This window comes from Mustela erminea, chromosome 21 (assembly GCF_009829155.1).
Source record: "Mustela erminea isolate mMusErm1 chromosome 21, mMusErm1.Pri, whole genome shotgun sequence".
NCBI classification, from domain to species: domain Eukaryota; kingdom Metazoa; phylum Chordata; class Mammalia; order Carnivora; family Mustelidae; genus Mustela; species Mustela erminea.
The window spans coordinates 18,879,922-18,904,025 of NC_045634.1; the positions used below are offsets into that span (position 1 = coordinate 18,879,922).

The window sequence follows — 24,104 nt, forward strand, 5'->3', positions numbered from 1 at the left end:
AAGTGGTGTCACCATTCACGCTTTCCCACCATTCATGCAGGAGCCTTCCCTTTCCTCCTGCTGACCCCTGTTACTTTGTCTTTTCAACTCTCTCCGTTCTGCCACGTTAGGTGGTATCTCGCTGTGGCTTTGATTTGCATTCACTGATGATTAGTGGTTTTGAGCATCTGTTCCTGTATCTGTTGTATTCTTTGGAAAACTGTTCAGGTCCTCTGCTCATTTTTTAATTACACTGTTTTTTTGTTTGTTTGTTTGTTTTGGTTTTTTGGTACTGAGTTGTGTGAGTTTTCTATGTATTTTTTATATTAACCCCTTATCAAATATATCATTTGTACATATCTTCTCCCATACAGTGGGCTGCCTTTTCATTTTGTTAATGATTTCCTTCCATATGTAAAAGCTTTTTGCTTGATGTAGTCCCACTTGTTGATTTTAGCCTTTTTTTTTTCTCTTGCCTAAAGAAATATCAAGGAAAATATTGCTTAGAGAAATGTCCAATACTATGTTACCTTTTAAGAATTTTTCCAGGCTTGTATTGAAGTCTTAAATCCTTTTTTGAGTTTTTTTGTGTGTATTTTAAGCAAGTGGTCTCGTTTTCCCAACACCATGTATTGAAGAGACCATCTTCTCCCCATTGTCTATTCTTGCCTCCTTTATCAAAGATTAAACCCATGTAATAAACCCCAGTAATGTCAATTATTTGTGGACTTTAAGCTGCTCCACTGATCTATGTGTTTTTATATAGTAGTATACTGTTTTGATTACCATAGCTTGGTAGTATCCTTTGAAATCAAGGCTCTTGACACCGCCAGATTTTTCTTTCTCAAGACAGCTTTGGTTACTCCTTATCTTTTGTGCTTCCATTTTAGATTTCTTTGTTCTAGTTCTGTGAAAAATGCCATTGATATTTTGATAGGGATTACACCGAAGCTATAGACTGCATTGTGTACTATGCACTGCACATCCGAACGTTAATTCTTCTGACTTATGAGTGTTGTATATCTTTCCATTTATGTTTATTGTCATTTCTTTTATCAATGTCTTACAGTTTTCAGAGTATAGAAAAATGTTTATACATGTATAGCATACTATTTCACAAGTTTAAAGTTAGATGAATTTCACAAACTGATCACACCTGTGTGCCTATCACCTAAATGAAGAAATGGGGTATCTACAAGCTGTCTCCTGTGCCATTCCAGTTACAACCCATACAGCTCAAAGGTACCACTTCCCTGACATTTAACACATGGATAAGTTCTGCCTGGTTTTGTGCCAGGCTTCTTTCAGTTTATAGCTTTGAGATTTGTTCTTTTTGTTGTAAACAGTTATATGTATTTCACTATTTATAATTTATTCGAATGATAGACATTTAGGTTGTTGCCACTCTGGGGCTATTAAGAATAATGCTATTAACATTTTTCTACACTGCATTTGGCACTCATATGTATCCATTTCTCTTAAATATATATTTATGAAAAATTTCAGGATCGTGGGTATGAGTATGATCAGTTTTAATACATGGTGTCAGCTTTTAAACTGCTTGAGTGAATTCATTTTCTAGGTACTGAAACTCTGCATGGTATCAGTGTTACTGATTTTAATAATTATGCTGATGGTATCATAACACTGTACTGTGTTTTAACTTCCATTTACATAGGTAATAATAAGGCTGAAATCCTTTTCATATGTTTAGTGGCCATTTCTATAGCCTCTTTTGAGAAAGTGCGATCAAGTCTTCCCCAACTTTTTGCCACTGAGTTGTGCTTCTTCTTTATGTCTTCTGGATCCAAGTCTTTGTGAAAACATCTGTACTACAGATATCTTCTCCACTCTGTGACTTATCTTGATGATGATAGTTCCTAATTGTAAGGTATTTCAATGTAGCATGTTTTGCATTCATATTTATCTCCATAATTCAGGGGGATTTATGTTTATGGTATATGACAACTGTTAAGATTCTGTATTTTTCATTTACTCTAGCACCATTTATTAAAAAGGCCCTGGTTCCACACTACATTTTGGTTATTACTATGGCCATAAATGTGTACATGTCTGTTGAATGAAAGACAAATACACCAATATAATAGAATGAGCTTGCTCTATTAAATAATGCAGCTTTAATATACGTTTTGAAATTTGGTAACCTAAAGTCAGTTAGCTTTGTACTTCTTTCAAGAATTTGAATTTCTATGAATTTCCTGAAATATCAAGTGATAATCCTAATCAATACCTGAAATGAAAACTGGTCAGAGGAAAAAAATAAAGGCTTTTTGTAACTAATATGGTTTTTATACTTAAAAAATATAAAACTGGATCTTATAAAGACAACTGCTATTAAATTGCTGTTAAACAGGAAAAATGGCAATGTAGTTATGTAGTGTTTGGGACAAAAGAACTAATAACCCAGAATTCTATTTAGAAATCACAACTTCAGAGGAAAAGGAAAAAAAATAAATATCTCTGGAAATCATAGAGAACTTCATAATGCAATCCAAGTATTTACAAAGTTAGTTCACGTTAACCTAACACTGACATAAATAATTCTTCATGAATAATTTAACACAAATTCCTTAAAACATCTAACATAGAGTTGAAGTAAACCATTTATGTAATTAGCAAAATTAAACTCAATTAGCTGATCTTTGTGTATAACAGTTAACTACAAATAAATCTCCAAAGTGTAAATGGAAATTGTCTTATACAGCCTACTCCCCACTAATGCACTTGATGTACACTGGTGATCAAGAATAAATGCCAAGTTATAAAATTCCTTTATATATTCATAAGATACTCCATACCACTGAAAGAGGTAAACAGCCTCATTATAATATTCTAAAAAACACAAATCCTACATGGTAATTTCTCTTTAGAAATACAGATTAAAATATGAAGAAATTACCAAAGAAGGATGGTACTAATTTTCAAGTTATATCTTGAAATTTAAACACATCTATTATAAAGAAAAATATTTACTATTATCATTCTAATGAACAATCATTATTTAAAGTTATGTACTAGTAACCATTTCATTTGTAAAGCAAAGTTAATCTCATATTTCATATTTCAGTAATATGAAAACACATTATTATGTAAATCAATTCATTAAAACAAAACTTAAACTATAATTTCCTGTTTCAGTGTATGTTGACATTATGCATATAAAAGACAGGAAGATAAATTTGCTTGGGAATATGTTAAAATGCAAAACAAGAGAAAAGCTCTATACTAAGGGGCAACATTCTGCTGCTCCTTTCCACAGTGCTTTCATAGGCAGACTAAAGGCTTTGTCTATACTGCTAAGCAGTTAATCTCTCACATAAACTTAAACCTGTATCCACATCTCTGTGGCCAGGAGTACATTCACGCATCGTTGCTCTAGCAAAAAGCTCCTGAATTTCTAAGATCTTTTTATTTTTATAAAATACAAAAGGGTAAGGAGTTGGAACAAAATTCATCTTTTGAAATACCTTAGCTATAGGTTTAAATTTCATTATTTCTAATTTGATTAAGTTGTTGAAAGTTAAGGTAAATAGTTGAAAGATGTATGTATGAAGGAAATGCTTTTCCCTTTACAGAAAATTCTCCCAGTGTGTTCCTCTAGGCCTCAGAGTACCTTTTCCTAAGGGCCATGCAATCACTACCTGAAAAATAGTAATATAAAAATGTGGAAAAAGATAAATAATTTTCTAAATAATCTCTCTCTAATCTGAACTTTAAAATAAATGTTCCTGTCAGAAGAACTGGTTTATGCTGAATTAACAGTGACATGTTAATCCTATTATTCTTCTGACTAGTGAGACCATTAAAAGGAGAATTAAGATAATCTAATTTTAGAAACAAAAATCTTCTAGTATGAATCCTTATAATCATTTAATAAAACACTTCCTGAGGACCAGCTACATACAAGTTGTCAAGATAAAAATAGCTTCAGAGAAACTCCATTATGTCTAAGGATTTGACTAAAGTGGGATATATAAAATATTGAAGAATTATTGTACTAAAAAATGCACAGATACGTAAATGGATTAACTACATGTTAATAAATATGTAAAGGGAAGTAGGGGCACTTGCAGTGTAATTACGTAGCGCATCTCAGCAGGGTGGCAAAATCAGTGAGATACAAAGGATGGGTACAATTTGATGGACAGAGAGGACATTTCAGGAATGGAAGCAGGAAACAGGCATGTATTTAGGAAACAAACAATGGCACAGATAGGCTAAGGCTGAGTTTCTTTGCAAAACAGAAGAGTTAACAGGTTGAAAAATAAAATTACAATGGTGAGGAAATGGGAAAGGTACTTGGGATTGTAAACTGGTAACGCAAGTCCATACGTATTATAATAACTTACGTTTTAGGAATATTCACCTAGTATCCTAAAATATTCAGCTATTGAAGTCTAGTGTCTCACATGTAGTCAGTAAACAATAGGTCACATCCATTGTCAGTTACTGTTACTGGCACAAACTTTGGGAGCTTATTATTCCAGTACACTACATGTAAGAAGATTAGATGATTTAGAAAAGCTATAGACAATAGAGATTAGATTAAGAAAGGCATGCAACTTTCCTGTAAGGACTATTATAAATTGAAGGCATTTGAGGAGAAGACTTAAGAAAGATTTCTGGCCTCCCCAATCTGCCTAAAAGCAGCATATAAAATTACAAAGGTGTCCCTCCTCCCTCTCTGCCAGGAAGGAGAAAGGTAAATGCCTAGAGCCAACTTTAGATCTTTACCAAGAAATGTGGGGGCGTGGGGGGAGGGCACCTTGTAACTTAATTCTGCACAATAAATCTGACTTTTACTTACCTTGCTTTTCCTGGTCACCTCTGAGTATTACCGATTTTTTCCTGAGTACCTCCCATGTATAAAGGAAGTATACTTCTTAATAAATGTCTGTTTTTCTCTTATAATTCCGTATTTTGTTATAATGGTCCTAGCCAAAAACTCAGAAGAGTAGAGGAAAAACTATTTTTTCTTCCCCTATACAAGTTAACACATTTCATAAGAATGTTGGTTAATTTTCCATATACTTAAATCAAATAAAAAGCAATGCTTAATGCTTTTCAACCTAAGGAATATTCTCTTAAAAGACAGTAGTAACAAATTTATAAGATTTCCTAAATTTACACTTTGAACTAGTAGGAACATAATAGTGATCCAGTCTTTGCATTGGGACTTTATGTAGTAGGAACAGTGATAAAAGCTGGTAATGGTAAGTACCTGATAGCAGGACTTTTTATGTCTTACTGGTGTCATGGTAAAAGGCAGACAAATACAAATAATACAAAATAAGTAGATTTGATAGCATGTTAGATGATTTAGTGCTACGAAGGAAAAACATAATAGGAAAGGGACAGAAGAGTATGGGTATCGGGAAGGAGGAGAGGAAAGGATAACACTTTCTAGTCAGGCTGTTGGAAAGATTTCCTTGATCATTATTTCCACTTATTTTCTTTAAAATAATTTAATTATTAAAAACACCCAGTAACTCCTGTAACTAATGAAAGATTTCAAAAATATACACACATGGAAAAACCTGTGTCTAAATGACTATGGCAGCTGATCATCCAAACAGTCTAACTCTGACACAGTTATCATTGCCATCTTCAGGAGAAATCTGAGACCAAACTGATCCTTACCTAACTCTGGCTAGCAACTAGTCCTTAAAACCTAACTGGGCAATGAACAAAGTGAATGATTTCCCAATGTACAGAGTTCCATCAAGAAGTTCAAAGAAAGTCATAATGTAGGAAGAAGAAATAATAACTTGTTGGCTTTAATATTATAGGTATTTGAAGCACTATAAACAATGAATCTCAAACTTATGTTGTAATCTATAGAGTTAAACAGAATTTATAACATTCTGCCATGTGAAAATTTCATTCAAAACTGCAACTTTGAGTTAAGAATTTATATACAAAAAAAAGAAATTAAGAATTTAATATTCTAGGTGATTGTGGCAACATGGTTATGATTTGCAAAGACCTTGTCTTCTAGGGATACCTACTAAAGTATTTCTGTATGGAAGGTGAAGAGAACTGAGAGGAAGAAGGGATGAAACAAGTATTGTTATGAGCTAGTAATTGTTTGGTAACAGGTACATGAAGGATGTCATTACTGGAGTAATCTTTGTTTTCAAAATGAAAAAGTTAGAGAAGGTCACATTTTTAAACAGTTAATCTTCACCAACCTAATAAATATTAAGCCCCAAAGACAGCTGATCTAGTTTTCCAAAGTTGATTACAATATATCCCATTTACCAAACAAAAACAAAATACCTAGAAAAGTGAAGCAACAAAATAAATAAATTCAGTAGCAGTTACTAATGTGAACTTTGCTACTGATTCAGCTGCACATCAATTTCTTTTTTAATGTTGTAGCAAACACTTTGTAGCATTCTAATATGATGACTGCCAGGGTTCTGAATGATGTTTTAATTAATCTGTAGTTGGTGTCCCATTAATGGTAAATTCAGTTAAGAACAAACTATTCCTATTGCCTCTCTTGGCATTACATAATACTGCTGTAGCAATACGTAAAGGTGAAAAACTAGGTTATGAATGTTTATTTCATGTGGTAGGTACCATAATTTTCTTAAACACTAAAGCAGTCCTCACCCTAAAAAAACATATTATATATACATGCATGTGTGTATATATAGTAGAGGTAGTATTAGAAGAGAAAGAACAAAACTTGAGATTTACAGACAAAATCTGTTCTCACTAAATACTGCACATGATTTTTTATTCCTATATAAACAGGATGAAAGGGGTACCTGACTGGCCCAGTCAGTAGAGCACCTGAATCTTGATCTTGGGGTCCTTAATTTGGGCCCCATGTTGTGTGTGAATACTAGATTAAAAATAAACAGGATTAAAGTTCAAAATATGAATGCTTAGAACAAACACTTACCACTTGTCCATTGTGTGGGTTCTTATGAGCATATGGAGGTCCACGAATATGATTCCACATCTGCCCAGAAGTCATAGCAAAAACTATACACTGAAAAACAGGGTATAATGTTATAATATGTAAATCAAAGTATATCAGAATTCTGCATCTTTTAAAAATAATGGTCACAGAACTAAGTTTAAAAAAACCATGTATCACTTCACCCATTAGAATAATTTTTACTTACTAACTCTGGGACTTTGGAAATTAATCCAAATGAAAGAGCAAGATAAAGCCATAGCCAAGAGTTATAAGTAATAGGCCTGATGGAAAATTTAAAGCAATAATCATAAGGATACTCACTGGGCTTGAGAAAAGAATAGAAGACATCAAGGAGACCCATACCACAGAGATGAAGAATACAATGAATGAGATTGGAAACTGGCTTGATGCAATGAGCAGCAGGCTAGAAGAAGCAGAGGAATACAAGTAAGTGACCCAGAAGATAAAATAATGAAGCTGAACCGAAGAGAGAGAAAGAATTATGAAACATGAGAATAGACTTAGGGAACTCAGGGACTCCATCAAACGTAATAACATAGGAGTCCCAGAACAAGAAAAGAGAAAAGGGAGAATATTTATTTCAAAAAATAATAGCATAATACTTCACTTATCTTGGGGAGGCCAACAAACATCCAGATCTAGGAGGCACAGAGAACTTCTAATCAAAATCAACAAATGCAAGCCAACACCAAGACATATACTGATAAAGAACAAATCTTAAAAGCGGCAAGGTAAAAGAAGTCCTTAACTCATACGATCTATAAGGCTAGCTGGAGACTTCTCAGCAGAAATTTAACAGGCCAGAAGAGAGTGGCATGATATATTCAACATGCTGAATGGGAAAAATCCACAGCCAAGAATATTCTATGCAGCAAGGCTATCATTCAGAATAGAAGGAGAGATAAGGAATTTCCCAAACAAAAACTAAAGGAGTCCTCTGACCATTAAACCAGCCCTGCAAGTAATACTAAAGAGGACTCTTTGACTGGAAAGACCCAAAGTGACAAAGACAAGGAAGGATCAGAGAAATCTCCAGAAATGACAATAAACAAATAAGATCTTACTTTAAATGTAAATGCACTAAAAGTTCAAATAAAAAAACACAGGGTGGGTGCCTGGGTGGCTCAGTGTGTTAAAGCCTCTACCTTCGGGTCAGGTCATGATCCCAGGGTCCTGGGATCGAGCCCCGCCTAGGGCTCTCTGCTCAGCGGGGAGCCTGCTTCCTCCTCTCTCTGCCTGCCTCTCCACCTACTTGTAATCTCTGTCAAATATATACAATCTTTAAAAAAAAAAACAAAAAACGGTGTCACAATGGATTAAAAATTCAAGACCCATCTATATGCTGCTTCTAAGAGACCAATTTTAGACCCAAAGATACCTGCAGAGTGAAAGTGAGGGAATGGAGAAACATTTACCATACAAAGGGATCTTGAAAGAAAGTTGGAGTAGCGATACTTACCTCAGAAAAACTACACTTTACAGCGATGACTATAATAAGACTAAGAAGGGCACTATATCATAATAAATGGGACAATCCAACAAGAAGATACAATAATTGTAAATATTTATGCCCCCAACCTCAGAGCACCCAACTATATAAAACAATAACAAAAAAGAACTAATTGATAATAATACAGTACTAGGAGAATGTAACATTCCACTTATATCAAGTGACAGATCACCTAAGCAGAAAATACATAAGGAAACAATGGCTTCAAATGACACACTAGACCAGATGGACTTAACAGATATATTCAGAACATTCTATCCCAAAACATTCTTCTCAAGTACACATGGGACATTCTCCAAAGTAGACCACATAACCGGTCACAAATCAGGCCTCAACAAATACAAAATGACTGAGATCATACCATGTACCCTTTCTGACCAAATGATATGAAACTAGAAGTCAACCACAAGAAAAAATTTGGAAAGACCACAAATACATAGAGGTTAAACCACAGGCTACGAAACAATAAATGGGTCAACCAGGAGATCAAAGAAGAAATTTTTAAAAAATACATGGAAGAAATGAAAAAAACAGGCCAAAATCTTTGGGACACAACAGAAGCAGTCCTAAGCAAAAGTGTATAGCAACATGGGCCTACCTCAAGAAGTAAGAAAAAACTCAAGCAACTTAACATTACACCCTTAGGGCTAGAAAAAGAACAACAAAAGAAGATATAGAAACTAAAAAAAAAAACCCAAACCCAATAAACAGACCAGTGGAACCAGGAGCTGGTTCTCTGGGAAAAAAATCAATAAAACTGATAAACCTTCAGCCAGACTTAGCAAAAAGAGAAAGGACCCAAATAAATAAAATCACAAATGAGAGAGAAGAAATAACAACCATTGCCACAGAAATATGTACAAGAGAATATTATGAGCAATTATATGCCAACGAATTGGGTTATCTGGAAAAAATGGGTGCACTCCTAGAAACATATAAACTACCAAAACTGAAACAGGAAGAAACAGAAAACTTGAACAGACCAATAACCTGCAAAGACACTGAATTAGGAATCCAAAAACTCTCAACAAACAGAAAGTCCAGGACCAGATGGCTGCAGAGGAGAATTCTACCAATGTTTCAAGGAGAGTTAATACCCATTGTTCTCAAACTGTATCAAAAAAATAGAAAACGTCCAAAGTCATGCTATGCGGCCAGCATTACTCTAATACCAAAACCAGATAAAGACTATAATAAAAAAAGAGGGGTGCCTGGGTGGCTCAGTTGGTTACGCAACTGACTCTTGATTTCAGCTCAGGGCATGATCTCAAAAGAAGTTGGCTTCAGATTCTCTCTTTTGCTTTCCCTCTCTCTCTTTCTCCTCCCTCTGCCCCTCCCCATTCACACACTCTCTCTCAAATTAAAAAATTATAAAAATAATAAAAGAATATTTTTAAAAGGGGGAGAGATGAAGACCAGAGGAAGAGGAGAGAGAGAATCTGAAGTAGTCTCTATCTCACATCAGAGATCATGACCTGAGCTGAAATAGTCAAAACACCCAACTGACTGAGACACCTAGGTGCCCCCTATTATACACTTATTCTTAAAATTAGCTAAAGATAATACCTTACCAGTACTGTACTGTATTTATAAAAAATAATCTGCATATAAACGGACCCAAACAATTCAAACCTGATTTGTTCAAAGGTCAACTATACTCACTTTACAGTAAAGACTAAAAATATCCTGTTTTATATAATCCTCTCTACAGTCCATGTCCTTACAATGTTATATTACAAATAATTTAATGACTTCTTCAAGTATAATTTCCAGAGTAACAAGAGACAACCACATCACAAAATTCATACACTATTCATTTCTACTAATCATAAGTGAATTACTGTAGTAAATTTATAGTATAACCATTATTTCCTATCACTCAGTCTATAAAGGAAAAAAGGTAGGAAATACAGAAGCTAGACAGTCATTCCAAGTATTGGATCTTCATAGTGAGGTTTATTTAATTACGACTTTACAACAAGCAAAAGACTAGGGCAACCACACAACATTAAAAAAGAAAGAAAAAGGAGGTCCATTCATGTATGAGTAGTTTTAAGATGTTCTTTGAATTACTGAGGCTACTGTCTGTCCTCATTACACAAAATTAGGAACTACATTAGGAACTACATTAAGAAAATGGTACCCTAAAAATATATGAAATCTTTCCATTATATTCTTGCCATAGTCCTAACACAAAAATATACATGAGGCTATATACGGAAACTACCAATTTGCAAACAGACATACCCATCTTCAAATGACTCAAAGTTAAAAACAGCAGTTGCTTCACTGAAAAAAACATTAGCAGCACTTACCTGCTTCTCATTTATAAAGAGAACAAAGTAAAAAAAAAAAAAAAAACCCACAGTACGTGCATAATATTAGAAGTTACATAATTTCAAATAAATTTGGAAAGGTAATTGTTCTGATGTGAGAGCCACCTTGCAGTTTTGAATGGTCTCAAGAAATACATTTCTACTGATACAACACAATATGCAGACACCAAAGAACCCTTCAGGAATGTGAAACTCATTTAATAGTCTGTATTAATTTCAAATGTAAATTTGTCACAAAACTTAATTAAACTGATCTAATTTCTTTGAGACAGAAGACACATTAAGGTATGAGAATCATCTTACAATATAGATCATCAGTGTTAAAAGGCAGAAAACTGCTTCTGTCCTACTAAGATTTACTGTGATAATAAAGTTTGGGTTATTAGATTTTTAAAAATGATGTTTATATTTCACATTTTTAATTGCAACTTCTTAGGATATTTTTCTTTGCATGTGAAATGAATATAACTATCACACTTCTATTTCTGCTTTGAAATGAGAACCATCTATGAAGAGCTTTAGGCTGCCATGAAGATCTGTGCTAAGGGCTACAAAACACAACATTTTAACTCATTTTGATATTCCAAGTCAACATTTATTTCTGAAAACTATAAACTATAGATTTACATTATACTCCTTAAAATTATGTAGCAGTGTAGTTCAATATTTTACCCAACCATTCTAAACTCATCATAAAACAGGTGATGTGTAAGCTTATTGTTTATCATCCTTCTTCTTTCGGGAATGGAGGAAGGGAAAATGGAGTAAAACCAGAATCAATGCTTATTCAGCTCTATAAACAATTACCATCACTTATAAACAGGAGTCAATAGCTTTTTTTTTTTTTTCAAGACCAGGAGGAACCTATGAATACTCCTTTACCTATTTTTTTTTTTTAAACTCAGAATCAGGAAGCTCTAATATACTTTTAAAATATTTCCATATCTTCCTCCATATAAGGAAATTGTAAACTTTGTCTCTAATCTATACCCTAAAGCACTATAAACAGCTTCCTATCTCCAGGAAACACCACGTTCTCAGCCTGTGAGTCACATACCATAATATGAATAATGGAAAAAAAAAAAAACCTAGCAATAGAATAGTCTATGGAACGAAGCATGTGAAACACTCAGTAATCCCCTGGGAGATACTTCTGCAAAGGTTCAATATACAAATGCTAACTGTTCCTTACCAAGAAGTGGGTATGTGGACAGAGCTTCTTTAACAAACTTTTTCTCGTTATTCTTATTTGCATACAATTTTTGATATTATATTAGTGGTCTGGTCTAATTCATTATTTTTACTTTAGAAGCTTTCCTTTTCTGTGCAATCCAATCTTTCATCAGAGAAAAATTACTAAAAAACATTATCTTTCCCATAGGAAAAGGGGATATTGGTTATTTCACACAAATGTTTGAAAATCTGAATCAATGGCTTAGCATTTTGGGTATCCTCTTAACTTTGTAAGGATATCTTAAGAATTGGGTAAGATTAGAAATGAACAAAACCATTTCTTTTTCCACTTCAGTCTAGCTGTTAAAATAAATAGTCATATTTGGTGAGGGTAGTGGTGGCTATCAGGCAGAATGTGGTAAAGAAGATTCAAATTAGTTTCCATAAGCTATCTATAGCTAAGGAAAATATCACAGTTTGTATATTTCTGTATTATGAAAAACAAAAGTTTCAAGAGGAGGAGCTTTTTACATTCAACATTTTGTCATCAGACTAGAGTTTTAAAATATATTGTTTGAAAACATGTCTATACTCTGCAGCCTGTTACTTACTTCTAAAAGTCTGCCATTGGGGAGTGTGCACACTTGCCAAGATTTCCTTCTCAAGTATGTGCTTCTGAGTGTTAGAATATTTTCTGCTATGCCAAGGTAATTAGCTTCCAAGGATTCAAAGCAGAAATACAAAATCTGCATGATGTAGCAGAGAATGGAAGAAAATTGATCTGTTCAAATATTTAACATTTATGCACCATATAAAACTTTAGGCATTTATTTGTCGTCATAATGGCTCACTACATCCATTGGTTTAAACATCCAACATATGAGATACATGTCCCAATTTAGAGAAGCCCAGCATCATTAAAAGAATTTAGAACTAGAAGTAAGACACATGGGATCAACTCCTAGCCAATCATTTTCTAGCTGTGTAAGCTACAAGTTAAGTTTGCTGAATTTAGTTTCCTTGTTTATTAATACTCCTTTGAAACTTTGGACCACATCTTCTTTATCTATTCATCTGTTGAAGGGCATCTTGGCTCCTTCCACAGTTTGGCTCTTGTGGACATTGCTGCTATCAACATTGGGGTGCATGTGGTCCTTCTTTTCACTACATCTGTTTCTTTGGGGGTAAATACCCAGTAGTGTAATTGCTCGCTCAAAGGGTAGCTGTATTCTTAACTTTTGAGGACCCCCCCCCACTGTTTTCCAAAGTGGCTGTACCAACTTGCATTCTCACCAGCAGTGTAAGAGGGTTCCCCTTTGTCTGCATCCTCTCCAACATTTGTCTTGCCTTGTCAGTTTTTGCCTTTCTATCTGGTGTAAGGTGGTATCTCATTGTGGTTTTGATTTGAATTTCCCTGATCATGGCTAATGATGACGAATAATTTTTCATGTGTCTTTTAGCCATTCGTATGTCTTCTTTGGAGAAGTGTCTGTCCATGTCTTCTTCTCATTTTTTGACTTCATTTTTTTGGTTTTTTGGGTATTGAGTTTAAGAAGTTCTTTACAGATTTTGGATACCAGCCCTTTATCAAGACACATCTCCAAAGGCAAGGGAAACAAAAGTGAAAAAGAACTTTGGGACTTCATCAATATAAAAAACTTCTGTACAGCAAAATGAAGAGGCAACCCATGGAATGGGGCAAGATATTTGCAAATGATAAAAAATGTATATGACTAGAATTTCAAAATTCAGACTACATGTGTGTATATATTTATAGCTAATTGTTGGTTTGTGCCTTCATCTTCATGTGGTAGTCCTTTATCCTTCTGGTTTTATTTTCTACAAAGAATTAGTAGTCTTTATGATTGAGTTGAAAGTGATAGGACAGGTTAAGACAACCAGGCATGTCACACTATAGCATAGCATCTATCTTCAGTAATACCTAGAGTCCGGAAATTCAAAAAGAACCTCTGTGACTTTCTCATATATGGAGAAAATATCTCTCTAGTAGATAGAGAAAATACAAACTTGAAGTTTGGGCTTTTTCATTACGTTTAATATTTGCTTACTTTTGATAATTGAGTTATAATGGATTAATTATACTCTAATATAATTGGATACTAGAGGTGATCTCAGTTATCTTAGTTCAAAAGTGTTTTGGGTTTTGCTCAGGCTGGTTTTCAAGTTGCTTAATTCAGTAAAGCTACCCAGGTTTTTTAATGAAAATATAGTATTTATTTCAGTGTTTCTGTTAAGTTAAAAGTTATTTAGTATTTAGTGTTTTGCCCAATCTTGTCACTGTTTTAGTCTACCAAAACACTGATAATGTAATCTCTCTGAATTCGACTCAGTTGACAGTAGCATGCCTTCATTATTTTCCTCCCCAGAATTATTGTTGTAAGCTAATAGTAATCATCACTACTATTTATTGAGTCTTTTCCTTCTTTGGGTTATGTTTTATGTACTTATTTAAAATAGTGATGGAAAGGAATTTGTATTCTCCTCCACCAGAAAGGATGAATACCCAGCATTTGTATCAACATGGATGGAACTGGAGAAAATTATGCTGAGTGAAATAAGTCAAACAGAGAAAGCAATTATCTTATTATTTCACTTATTTGTGGAACCTAAAGAATAGCATGGAGGACGTTGAGAGAAGGAAGGGGAAAATGAAGCGGGGGAGGGGAGGCGGGGCGGGAATCAGGAAGATGAACCATGAGAGACTGTGGACTCCTGGAATCAAACTGAGGGCTATTATATTTTGGAGGGGAGGTTAGCCTAGTGATGGGTATTAAGGAGGGCACGTATTGCAATGAGGGTGTTATATACAAACAAGAAGTCATGGAACACTACATCAAAAACTAATGATGTAGTGTATGGTGACTAACATTACTTAATTAAAAAAAATTTTAAAAACCTTTTGTAATCTAAAAAATACTATAAGTATATTTTTTCTTCCTTGTAAAGATTTTATGTTCAATTACATATTTAAATTGCTTACTGTATAAAAATAGTAGTGATTATTGGATAGTGACTTTGAATTCAGAAAACCTGTTCAACTCTAGTAATAATTTTTATTTTTGGTTCTCCATAAATGGTGATAAATTTTTCAGGTGGACAATCCTAAGTAAATATGACATGTTTACTTATTTACATTTATTTATTCCCTGCATTTCTTTTTCTATTCTTATGCTTTGACTAATACCACTAAGTAGTATGTAATTATAGGCGTTATTTTAAATTATCAGTATTAAATAAGATATTTGCTAGACATTTTAAGATATCCTTTACCTAATTAAGAAAGTTCACTTATATTTATAGTTTGCTAACTTTTTAGAATCATACATGGCAAATATTAAGTAATCTCTATGGTATTAGTGACACTACTTCTACTTTAAGCCATTACTGTGATAGTTTTCAATTAATTTATACTTCCTCTACAGCTTAATCAACCATTCCTACAACCTGACTTTTGCTATTTTATATTACAGCTAAGTTTGGTTGGTAATACTGTTAAAGAAAAACCTTCGAGTCCATGTTCATAAGCAAGATTTATCATATGCCACATTACTACTTCCTATTCTCTAGCCACCTCTAAATTCTCATACTTAGTTTTATGGTCTTTCCTCCAAGTACTTCATTATCCATACTAGAGTGATTTCTTTTTTTTTTTTTTTTTTTTTGCAATTTCACCTAACTTTCTGGTAAGTTTTCTGTATCTGTAGGAAAAGTTGCTCTCATTTGTAGATTAATTTCCTTATGACAGCTACGCACAGATACTCTGTTAAAGGCTGTGTCGATATTGCTCGTGTTTGAATAGGACCCATTCTTCTGAACTGGTGAACTGGCTACAAGCAAAAGACCACAGAGCTTAGAGGTTCAGTTTATTGTTGTTGTTAACAAAAACTAGCTATTTCCTTAAAATATGGTGCCTCTGTGTAGCCATGCCTCCTTCGTCTCTCAAAACTTTACCTATTTCAGGCAGACTTCTTCACTAACTCTTCACTCCCCTTGATTTCTTCATGAGCCACCGCCACTGAGAAACACCATCAGTACTTCACAGGTAAACCACTCATTTTCCTGGGTCGATCTTTTTGCCTGTACTTTGAATTCTGCCATCTCTGGTTCCTTAGCACTCTTTGCCTAAGCTGTTTCTACCACCTTCCCAAGTAGTCCTTCTCTATCGAAGTCAAGTCCCAACCACAAGTATTCCTTCTCTGGACAGGGTCCTCATTGTCTGGGAAGAAATATTTCTTGCCAATTTTTGATACCTGCCACTATAATGCTGCACCCCTTGGCACTTTCTGCTGCTCTCATTAACGGGGTCTTTATGACAGAGGGCATCTACAGTGGCTGTGCTGCTTTCAGTAGTTGTTGAATATTTGCTAAAAATGACTTAGAAACTCCGGGACTTCTTCACTTTTCAAGGATGATTTGCAAATGTTTAAACTTAACTAATGGTTACTTATATACTATGAATTTAAAGTTTTTCCCGACATAATTTCAGGTGATATTTTCTAAGAAACTTGCTTTTTATATGTAATAAAATTGACAGTACTGACTTTTTAAGAACCATGGCTTATAAGAACATTCTACCACTTCCTCTGTACAGAACACTGATTTTTGACAGTTGCCTATGGACAAGAATGCCTTTGTGGAGGTTGAGGACAACAGAGATATGCCAGAGCACCAATGGAACAACAATAATAATGAAACAATAGACGCAGGGGAGACGGTTTAAAAAGTAGAGTTTCGGGGGTGCCTGGGTGGCTCAGTGGGTTAAAGCCTCTGCCTTCGGCTCAGGTCATGATTCCAGGGTCCTGGGATCAAGCCCCACATCGGGCTCTCTGCTCATTGGAGAGCCTGCTTCCTCCTCTGCCTGCTTCTCTGCCTACTTATGATCTCTGTCTGTCAAATAAATAAATAAAATCTTAAAAAAAAAAAAAAAAAGAGTTTCAGGGGCGCCTGGGTGGCTCAGTGGATTAAGCCTCTGCCTTCGGCTCAGGTCATGATCCCAGGGTCCTGGGATCAAGCCCCGCATCGGGCTCTCTGCTCAGTAGTGAGCCTGCTTCCTCCTCTCTCTCTGCCTGCCTCTCTGCTTGCTTGTGATCTCTCTCTCTCTGTCAAATAAATAAAATCTTAAAAAAAAAAAAAAAAAAAAAGTAGAGTTTCAGTTTCCTCCGCAGGGCACAGCTCAGTGCCCAGAGAGAACTTCTCCCATGATCTCTCCCACAGGGGAAACTGAGTGTGTGTTAGTGAGCACCTGGCCTCCCAGCTGTGTGGGAGATGGACAGAGACACAATTTTTACTCCATCCAGAATACTGAGTCATACAATGCACAACTAGGGGGCAATGAACTAATGGAGAATAGCAGCCAGGCCTCAGAATGGAACACATCAAAAAAATGCAGATCCTAATAGCTACCTGATGCAATCCGTCAGGAAGCCTGCCACCGAGTTGCTGAAGAGACTTCAACAGTGGCTCCCCCCCACCCCGAGCTGGCCCACAGGCACCCTCAATACTCCATAGGCATCACCTACACACCCTTCTATCCTCTGCCACCTGTACACCCTCTGAAGGCAATAAAGGCCTTTCAGACAACAACTGGCCAAATGCAGAAAGCCACCCCGATTCTGCAGGATGAGGAAAAAGGACACAAACCAGAGCATACAGCACCCAGCCTACTTTTACAGGATCAACAGAAGGTATAAAAAGCGGAGTCCCCCCTCAGAGGGAACAAGAAGTAAAGGGTAGTTTCAGTAAGTGACTGAAGTTAAATTACCAGTAAAAAACAGACTATTCTATCATAAGATGTTTTATGTAAGCCTCATGGTAATCTCAAAGCAGAACTACACAAAATACACAAAAGAAAAAGAGAAAGGAGTCAAAACATACCGCTGTAAAAATTCATCAATTTATAAAACAAACAGCTGCCAGTATCCTCTTAGATAGTGATCGATTCTCCTCCCGCCCCCAGGAGTGGGGAAAGTATGGAATTTATTTTATTTTTCTGAGTCTGTGTCTTGTTTCTTAGACATCACAATTCCTAGATTACAGGGATATGTTCCACCTGCCCAACTCGTAGTCCCATGGGCCTGTTTGGATTATTTTCCAGGTTCAAAGTGCACTGAGAAGCCTTCACAGTTTTAATACTTCCTAGATGCTCAACTGAGGCAGAGTGACAAAATGACTCCCCTACCCCCGCCTGCCAAAATAATAAAATCCTAGGCCCTGGCAGCAGAAAACAATTAAGATGGCATTAATAAGTCCTTATCTGTCAACAATGACTTAAATGAAAATGGATTAAATTATTCATTCAAAAGATATAGAGTGGATAAATGGACAAAAAAAGAAGACCCAATTATACGGTGCCCTCTAGACATTCCTTTCAGCTTCAAGGAGAAAAATACATTCAAAGAGAGGATACGGATTCCATGGAAATGGAAGCCAAAAGAATAGGGTAGCTATACATGCATCAGAAAAAAATAGAATTGAAGTGAAAAATGGTCACAAGAGATAAATAGGGTCATTATATAATGAAAAACAAGTTAATTCATCCAAAAAATATAATAGCTATAAGTATTATATGACCGTATCACAGCACCTAAATATATTAAACCAACAGTAACATATTTGAAGGTAGAAAAAAAACAGCCGTACAGTAGTCAGGGATTCTAATACCGCAGTTTCAACAGGAGATAACTCATCCAATCAATAAGAAAACAATAGACTTAGATTATACTTTAGTCCAATAGACCTAACAGACATAAAATGAACAGCAACAGAATAAATACACTTAAGTGTACAAGGAACGTTCTAGGGGACAAACCATATGTTAGGTCACAAAACAAGTTCTTAGCTAACTTATGATGGAAATTGTACCAAGTAGTTCTTCAAATATAATGGTACAAAACTAGAAGCTCACAAATATGCTGTAGAACACACTCCCAAACAACTAATAGATAAAATATTGTGAAACAAAAGGAAATGGAAACAATATACTAAAACTTACCAGATGGTACAAAAATAGTTCTAACAGGGAACTTTTCAGTAATAAATGCCTATATTAAGAAAAAAGACTATCGGAAATAACCTAATTTTCTATCTCAGGGAAGTAGGAAAAAAAGAACAAACGTAGCCAAAAATGAGCAAAAATAAGGAAATAGATTAGAGCAGAAATAAAAACTGGAAAAACCACAGAAATGATAGAACAAAGAACTGGGTTTTTAAAATGATAAAACTGACTAACCATTATCTAAATGAAGAAAAAACTGAAATGAATAAAATCAGAAGCAAAAAAGACATTTCAACTCATACCACAAGAATACAAAGGATTAGAAGAGACTACTATGAACAAACATACCCTGAGAAATTTATGACCTAAAGGAAATAGAGAAGTTCCCAGAAACACAATCCTATTAAGAATGAATAATGAAGAAACAGAAAATTGGAGACCAGTAGCAAGTAAGAAGATTGAATCGGATTTAAAAACTCCCCAACAAAGAAAAGCCCAGGATCAGACAGTTTCCCTAGTGAAGTCTACCAAAAATTTCAAGAGTAACAATCCTTCTCAAATTTTCCCAAACTCACTTTGTTTTCACTTTATTTCTTTTCAGTGTTCCAGAATTCATTGTTCTAAATTCACTTTATGACGCAAGAATTACCTTGATACCAAAGCCTGATAAAGACACTAGAAGAAAACTACAAATAAATATCCTTGATGAATACAAATGCAAAGATTCTCAACAAAATTCAGCAGTATATTCAAAAGATTATACACCACGATTAAGAGGGATTTATTCTTGTATGCAAGGAGGGTTCAATAAGGATAAGACAGGTGATATACTACATTAATAGGAAGAAAGATTAAATCAGCCATATGATCATCTCTATAGATACAGAAAAAGTATTTCATAAAACTCAACATCCTTCATGAGAAAAACTCTCAATAATTAGATACAGAAGAAATGTAGCTCAACATAATAAAATCCCTATTTGTTGAGCCCACAGCTAACATCATACTCAATAATGATAGGCTGGAAGGTCTCTAACATGGAAGGTCTCTAACATCGGGAACGAGACAAGGGTGCCCACTATCATCATTCCTGTTCAGGATCATAGTGGAAGTCCTGGACCAGTGGAAGCCCAGGCCAATTGGCCAAGAAAAAGAAATAATCGGCATCCAAATCAGAAAGAGGAAATTAAAATTGTTTGTAGATGATATGATCTTATATACAGAAATTCCTAGACTCCACCAAAAACTTATTAGAATTAATAACCAATTGCAATAAAGTTTCAGGATACAAAACCAATATATAGAAATCAGTTATGTTGCTATAGACTAACAACAAAACATCTGAAAAGAAACTTTTTTTTTTTAAGTTCCATTTACGTGGCTGGGTTATGGACATTGGGAAGGGTATGTGCTATGGTGAGTGCTGTCAAGTGTATAAGCCTGATGATTCACAGACCTGTACCCCTGGGGCAATAATACATTATATGTTAATAAAAAATTTTTAAAAAGGAAAAAACGTCCCATTTACAGTAGCATCAAAAACAATAAAATTCATAGGAATAAATTTAACCAGGGACGTGAAAGATAATCATGAAAGAAAGGAAACAAATGGAAAAATATCCTGTGTTCACAGAGCATTAGAATTAATATTGTTAATATGTCCACCCTACCTAAAATCAATGTAATCACTATCAAAATTCCAGTGACATTTTCACATAGAAAAAAAAATCCTAGAATTTGTATAGAACCATAAAAAGATGCCAAATATCCAACACAATACTGAGAAAGAAGAACAAACCTGGAAGCACAAAATTCCCTGAATTCAAAGTATATTACAAAGTAATCAAAACAATGGTACTGTCAGAAATAGACCAATGCAATAGAATTGCAAGCCCAGAAATAAACTCACACAAGTACTGTCAACAAGTATTTGACACTACATCTGTATCTTTGGTATTTACCAGTATCCCAAAGATACAGATGTAGTGAAACAAAGGGGAACGTGCACCCCAGTGTTCACAGCGGCAATGTCCACAATAGCCAAACTGTGGAAGGAGCCCAAGATACCTTTCAAGAGATGAATGGATACAATGGAATGTATTGTACAATGGAATACTACTCAACTATTAGGAAGGACGAATACCCATCATTTGCTCGACATGGATGGAACTGGAAGGGATTACGCTAAGTGAAATAAGTCAAGCAGAGAAACACAATTATCATATGGTTTCGCTTATTTGTGGAACATAAGGAAGAGCAGGGAGGACCACAGGGGAAGGGAGGGAAAACTGAACAGTAAGACATCAGAGAGGGAGACAAACCATGAGAGACTCTGCACTCCAGGAAAAAAAACTTGAGGGTTACAGAAGGGAGAGAGTAGGGGCATGGGGTAACTGGGTGTTGGGTATTATGAAGAGCTTGTGTGGCAATGACCACTGGGTGTTATATGCAACTAAGGAATGCTTGAACACTACATCAAAAACTAACGTTATTACTACATGCTGGCTAACTGAACAAAATTTAAAAAATAATAATAAATAAATTCCAAAATGGCAAAACAACAAGTATTTGACAAGGGAATAAACAATACTCTATGAGGAAAGCATAGTCTCTTTGATAAAAAGTGCTGAGAAAAGTAGATCTTCAGATGCAAGAGAATGAAAATGAACACGTATCTTATGACAATCACAAAAGTTAATTCAAAATGGATTAAAGGTATAAACATATGAAAAAATCTCATTGGCCTTGGTCTTGACAATATTTTGAATATGACACTAAAAGCAAAAGTAAACAAATGGGACTATATCACACTATAAAGCTTTTGCAAAGCAATGGTAACCATCAGCAAAATACAAAGGTAACTTACAGAATAAGAGAAAATAATCTGTAAATCGTATGTTGGAAAAGGAGTCCAAATGTGTAAGAAACTCACAGAACTCAAGAAAAAAAAATCCAATTAAAAAGTGGGCACAAAACCTGTATGGGCATTTTCCCAAAAAAGACCTAAAAATAACCAACAGGTACATGAAAAAATGGTCAAAAATTACCAGTCATCAAGGAATTGGAAATCAAAATCACAATGAAGTAACACCTAATATCTATTAGAATGATTATTATCAAAAAGATAAGGTTACAGTTGTTGGCAAGGGTATAGAAAAAGGAATACTTATGCACTGTTGGGGAGAGGGTAAAAGGCATAGCCCCTATGGAAAACAGCATGGATTTTCCTTAAAAAATTAAAAATATAACGAGCTTATGATCCAGCAATCCCACTTCTGGGTATGGATCTGAAAGCCATCATATTTCTATCCTAAAGAGAGATCTGTACCTCCATATTCATTGCATCATTATTCATAGAAACCACTTAAGTGTTCATTGGCAGATGGATATATGTGTGTGTGTGTGTGTGTGTGTGTGTGTGTACATATATATGTATCTCCACTGTGTATGATACATATATACACACATACACATATTTCAGCCATTCAAAAAAAATCATGCCATTTGCAACAACATGGATGGACCTAGATAGCATAACGCCAAGTAAAATAAGTTAGACAAAGAAAGGCTAATACTTTATGATCTCCTTTATATGCAGAATCTTAAAGGGAGAATAGAATGGTGATTTCCGGCGGCTATAAGGTGGGGAAAACAAGGAGATATTGGTCAAAGGGTACAATTTCCATTTTTAAAATGTGTAAGTTCTAGGGTTATTGTTTATAGCAGTGTGACTAGAGTTAAAAATACTATATTATATACTTGGAAATTTCTAAGAGAGTAAATCTTAAATGTTCACACACACACACACACACACACAGGTAATTTATATGAGGTGATAAAGGTATTAACTAACCTTATTATGGTAATCATTTTGCAGTATATACAGGTATCAAATCATCACACTGTATACCCTCAACTTTCACACAATGTGGTATGTCAGTTATTCCTCAGTAAAGTTGGGATGGGGTGGAGATTCCTTTCTTTATAGATAGCAAAGAAACAAACAAAAAGCCTACGTTTCTAGATTTATACATTGTTTTACTCAGCAGTGTGGGTTCTCAATGCAGCAGCTCTCCGAAAGGGTACTTATCTGTGTTACATGATTAACCAGGCCACCTTCTCCTTTTTTTCAGTTGTACACCCTTATTTTACAACATTGATATCCTGCTCTCCACAGAAGACCCCACAAGGGTCTTTCATATCCTTCAAGCTCTTAACGTCTGTCTATCCAGTGTCTCAAACTGAAGAGGGATCAGAATGGCTATTTGAAAGCCAGCAGTGGAAGACCATAACCCCTTTCTCTATTTGTTTTATCCCCAGGTGCAGAACATGGATTTTTGCCTACAAGTACTGCAGTCAATCAATCAATAAATTACCAACCATAAAATGGAGGCTCCTGAGTACAGTATTTTCTTTGCCTTAGGTGGCTCACAGGATATATGCCAGTATACAGAAGAGAAACTTTTACTGGACCACAAGAACATCTAAGCCAGATCTGAGTTCACTACCATAGAATTTGCGTGTGCCTTTTTGCCCTTTGTCTATGCTCTTTGGTCAAGCATCACATCAAATCTTTTGCCCATTTTCTGAATTATTAAACAGTAAAATTGACTTTTTAATTCTTTTGGTGAATAGTTTTACTAATTTTGTCATGGTGAGGAAGGTTCTGCTTTAAGAGTTTGGCCCCTACAGTTTCCACTGCCAACTGCTTTCATTGTCTCTACTGTTCTACCATGGGATTGCCTGAGGAATTGAGGTACAAGAAAATAGAAAACAAAAAACAAAAAACACAAGAATCTCTTCTACTGTCCTTGAGCCTGAACTAGAGCTATCTCCTAGATACCTCTCTGTCTGCTCCAAATTGCCCAAACTCAAGTCAAAGAAAACCAAAATAGGGGATGTAGAGGGTTGATTATTTTTTATCTGCTAATTAAATGTCATCTTGAATGTGGGTTTTCTTACCTGATCTGCTGGCTGACCTTTACTTTTTAGAAACACCAAATACCTGAGCAGCTTTGTACTGACTCTAGGTTTATAGTTCTATTAGCAGGAGAGAAAGGCTAGTATGTGCATATGCCATCTTACCTATAAATACATTGTCTGTTTTTTTAAAAC

General features: G+C 35.0%; 1 protein-coding gene and 1 long non-coding RNA gene across 6 annotated transcripts in view; one reads left to right on the forward strand and one right to left on the reverse strand.

The window, feature by feature from the left end:
- LOC116581720 overlaps positions 1-23,584 on the forward strand; it is a 77,306-nt gene extending 53,722 nt beyond the window's left edge. The window contains exons 3-4 of one of the 2 annotated variants that reach the window (XR_004282186.1): positions 15,956-16,037; positions 23,310-23,584. This is a non-coding gene — a long non-coding RNA (uncharacterized LOC116581720). The remainder of the gene's footprint in view (positions 1-15,955; positions 16,038-23,309) is intronic. The other variant, XR_004282187.1, reaches the window with a different exon arrangement.
- The window catches only part of TUSC3 (tumor suppressor candidate 3), a 249,556-nt gene that overhangs the window by 81,681 nt on the left and 143,771 nt on the right, over positions 1-24,104 (reverse strand). For all 4 annotated transcript variants that reach the window (XR_004282185.1, XM_032328923.1, XM_032328924.1 and 1 more), the window contains exon 6: positions 6,914-7,003. Coding sequence is in view for 3 of the 4 variants with exons in the window: in XM_032328923.1 (XP_032184814.1) it covers positions 6,914-7,003 (90 nt within the window). In the remaining variant the exon portion in view is untranslated. The remainder of the gene's footprint in view (positions 1-6,913; positions 7,004-24,104) is intronic.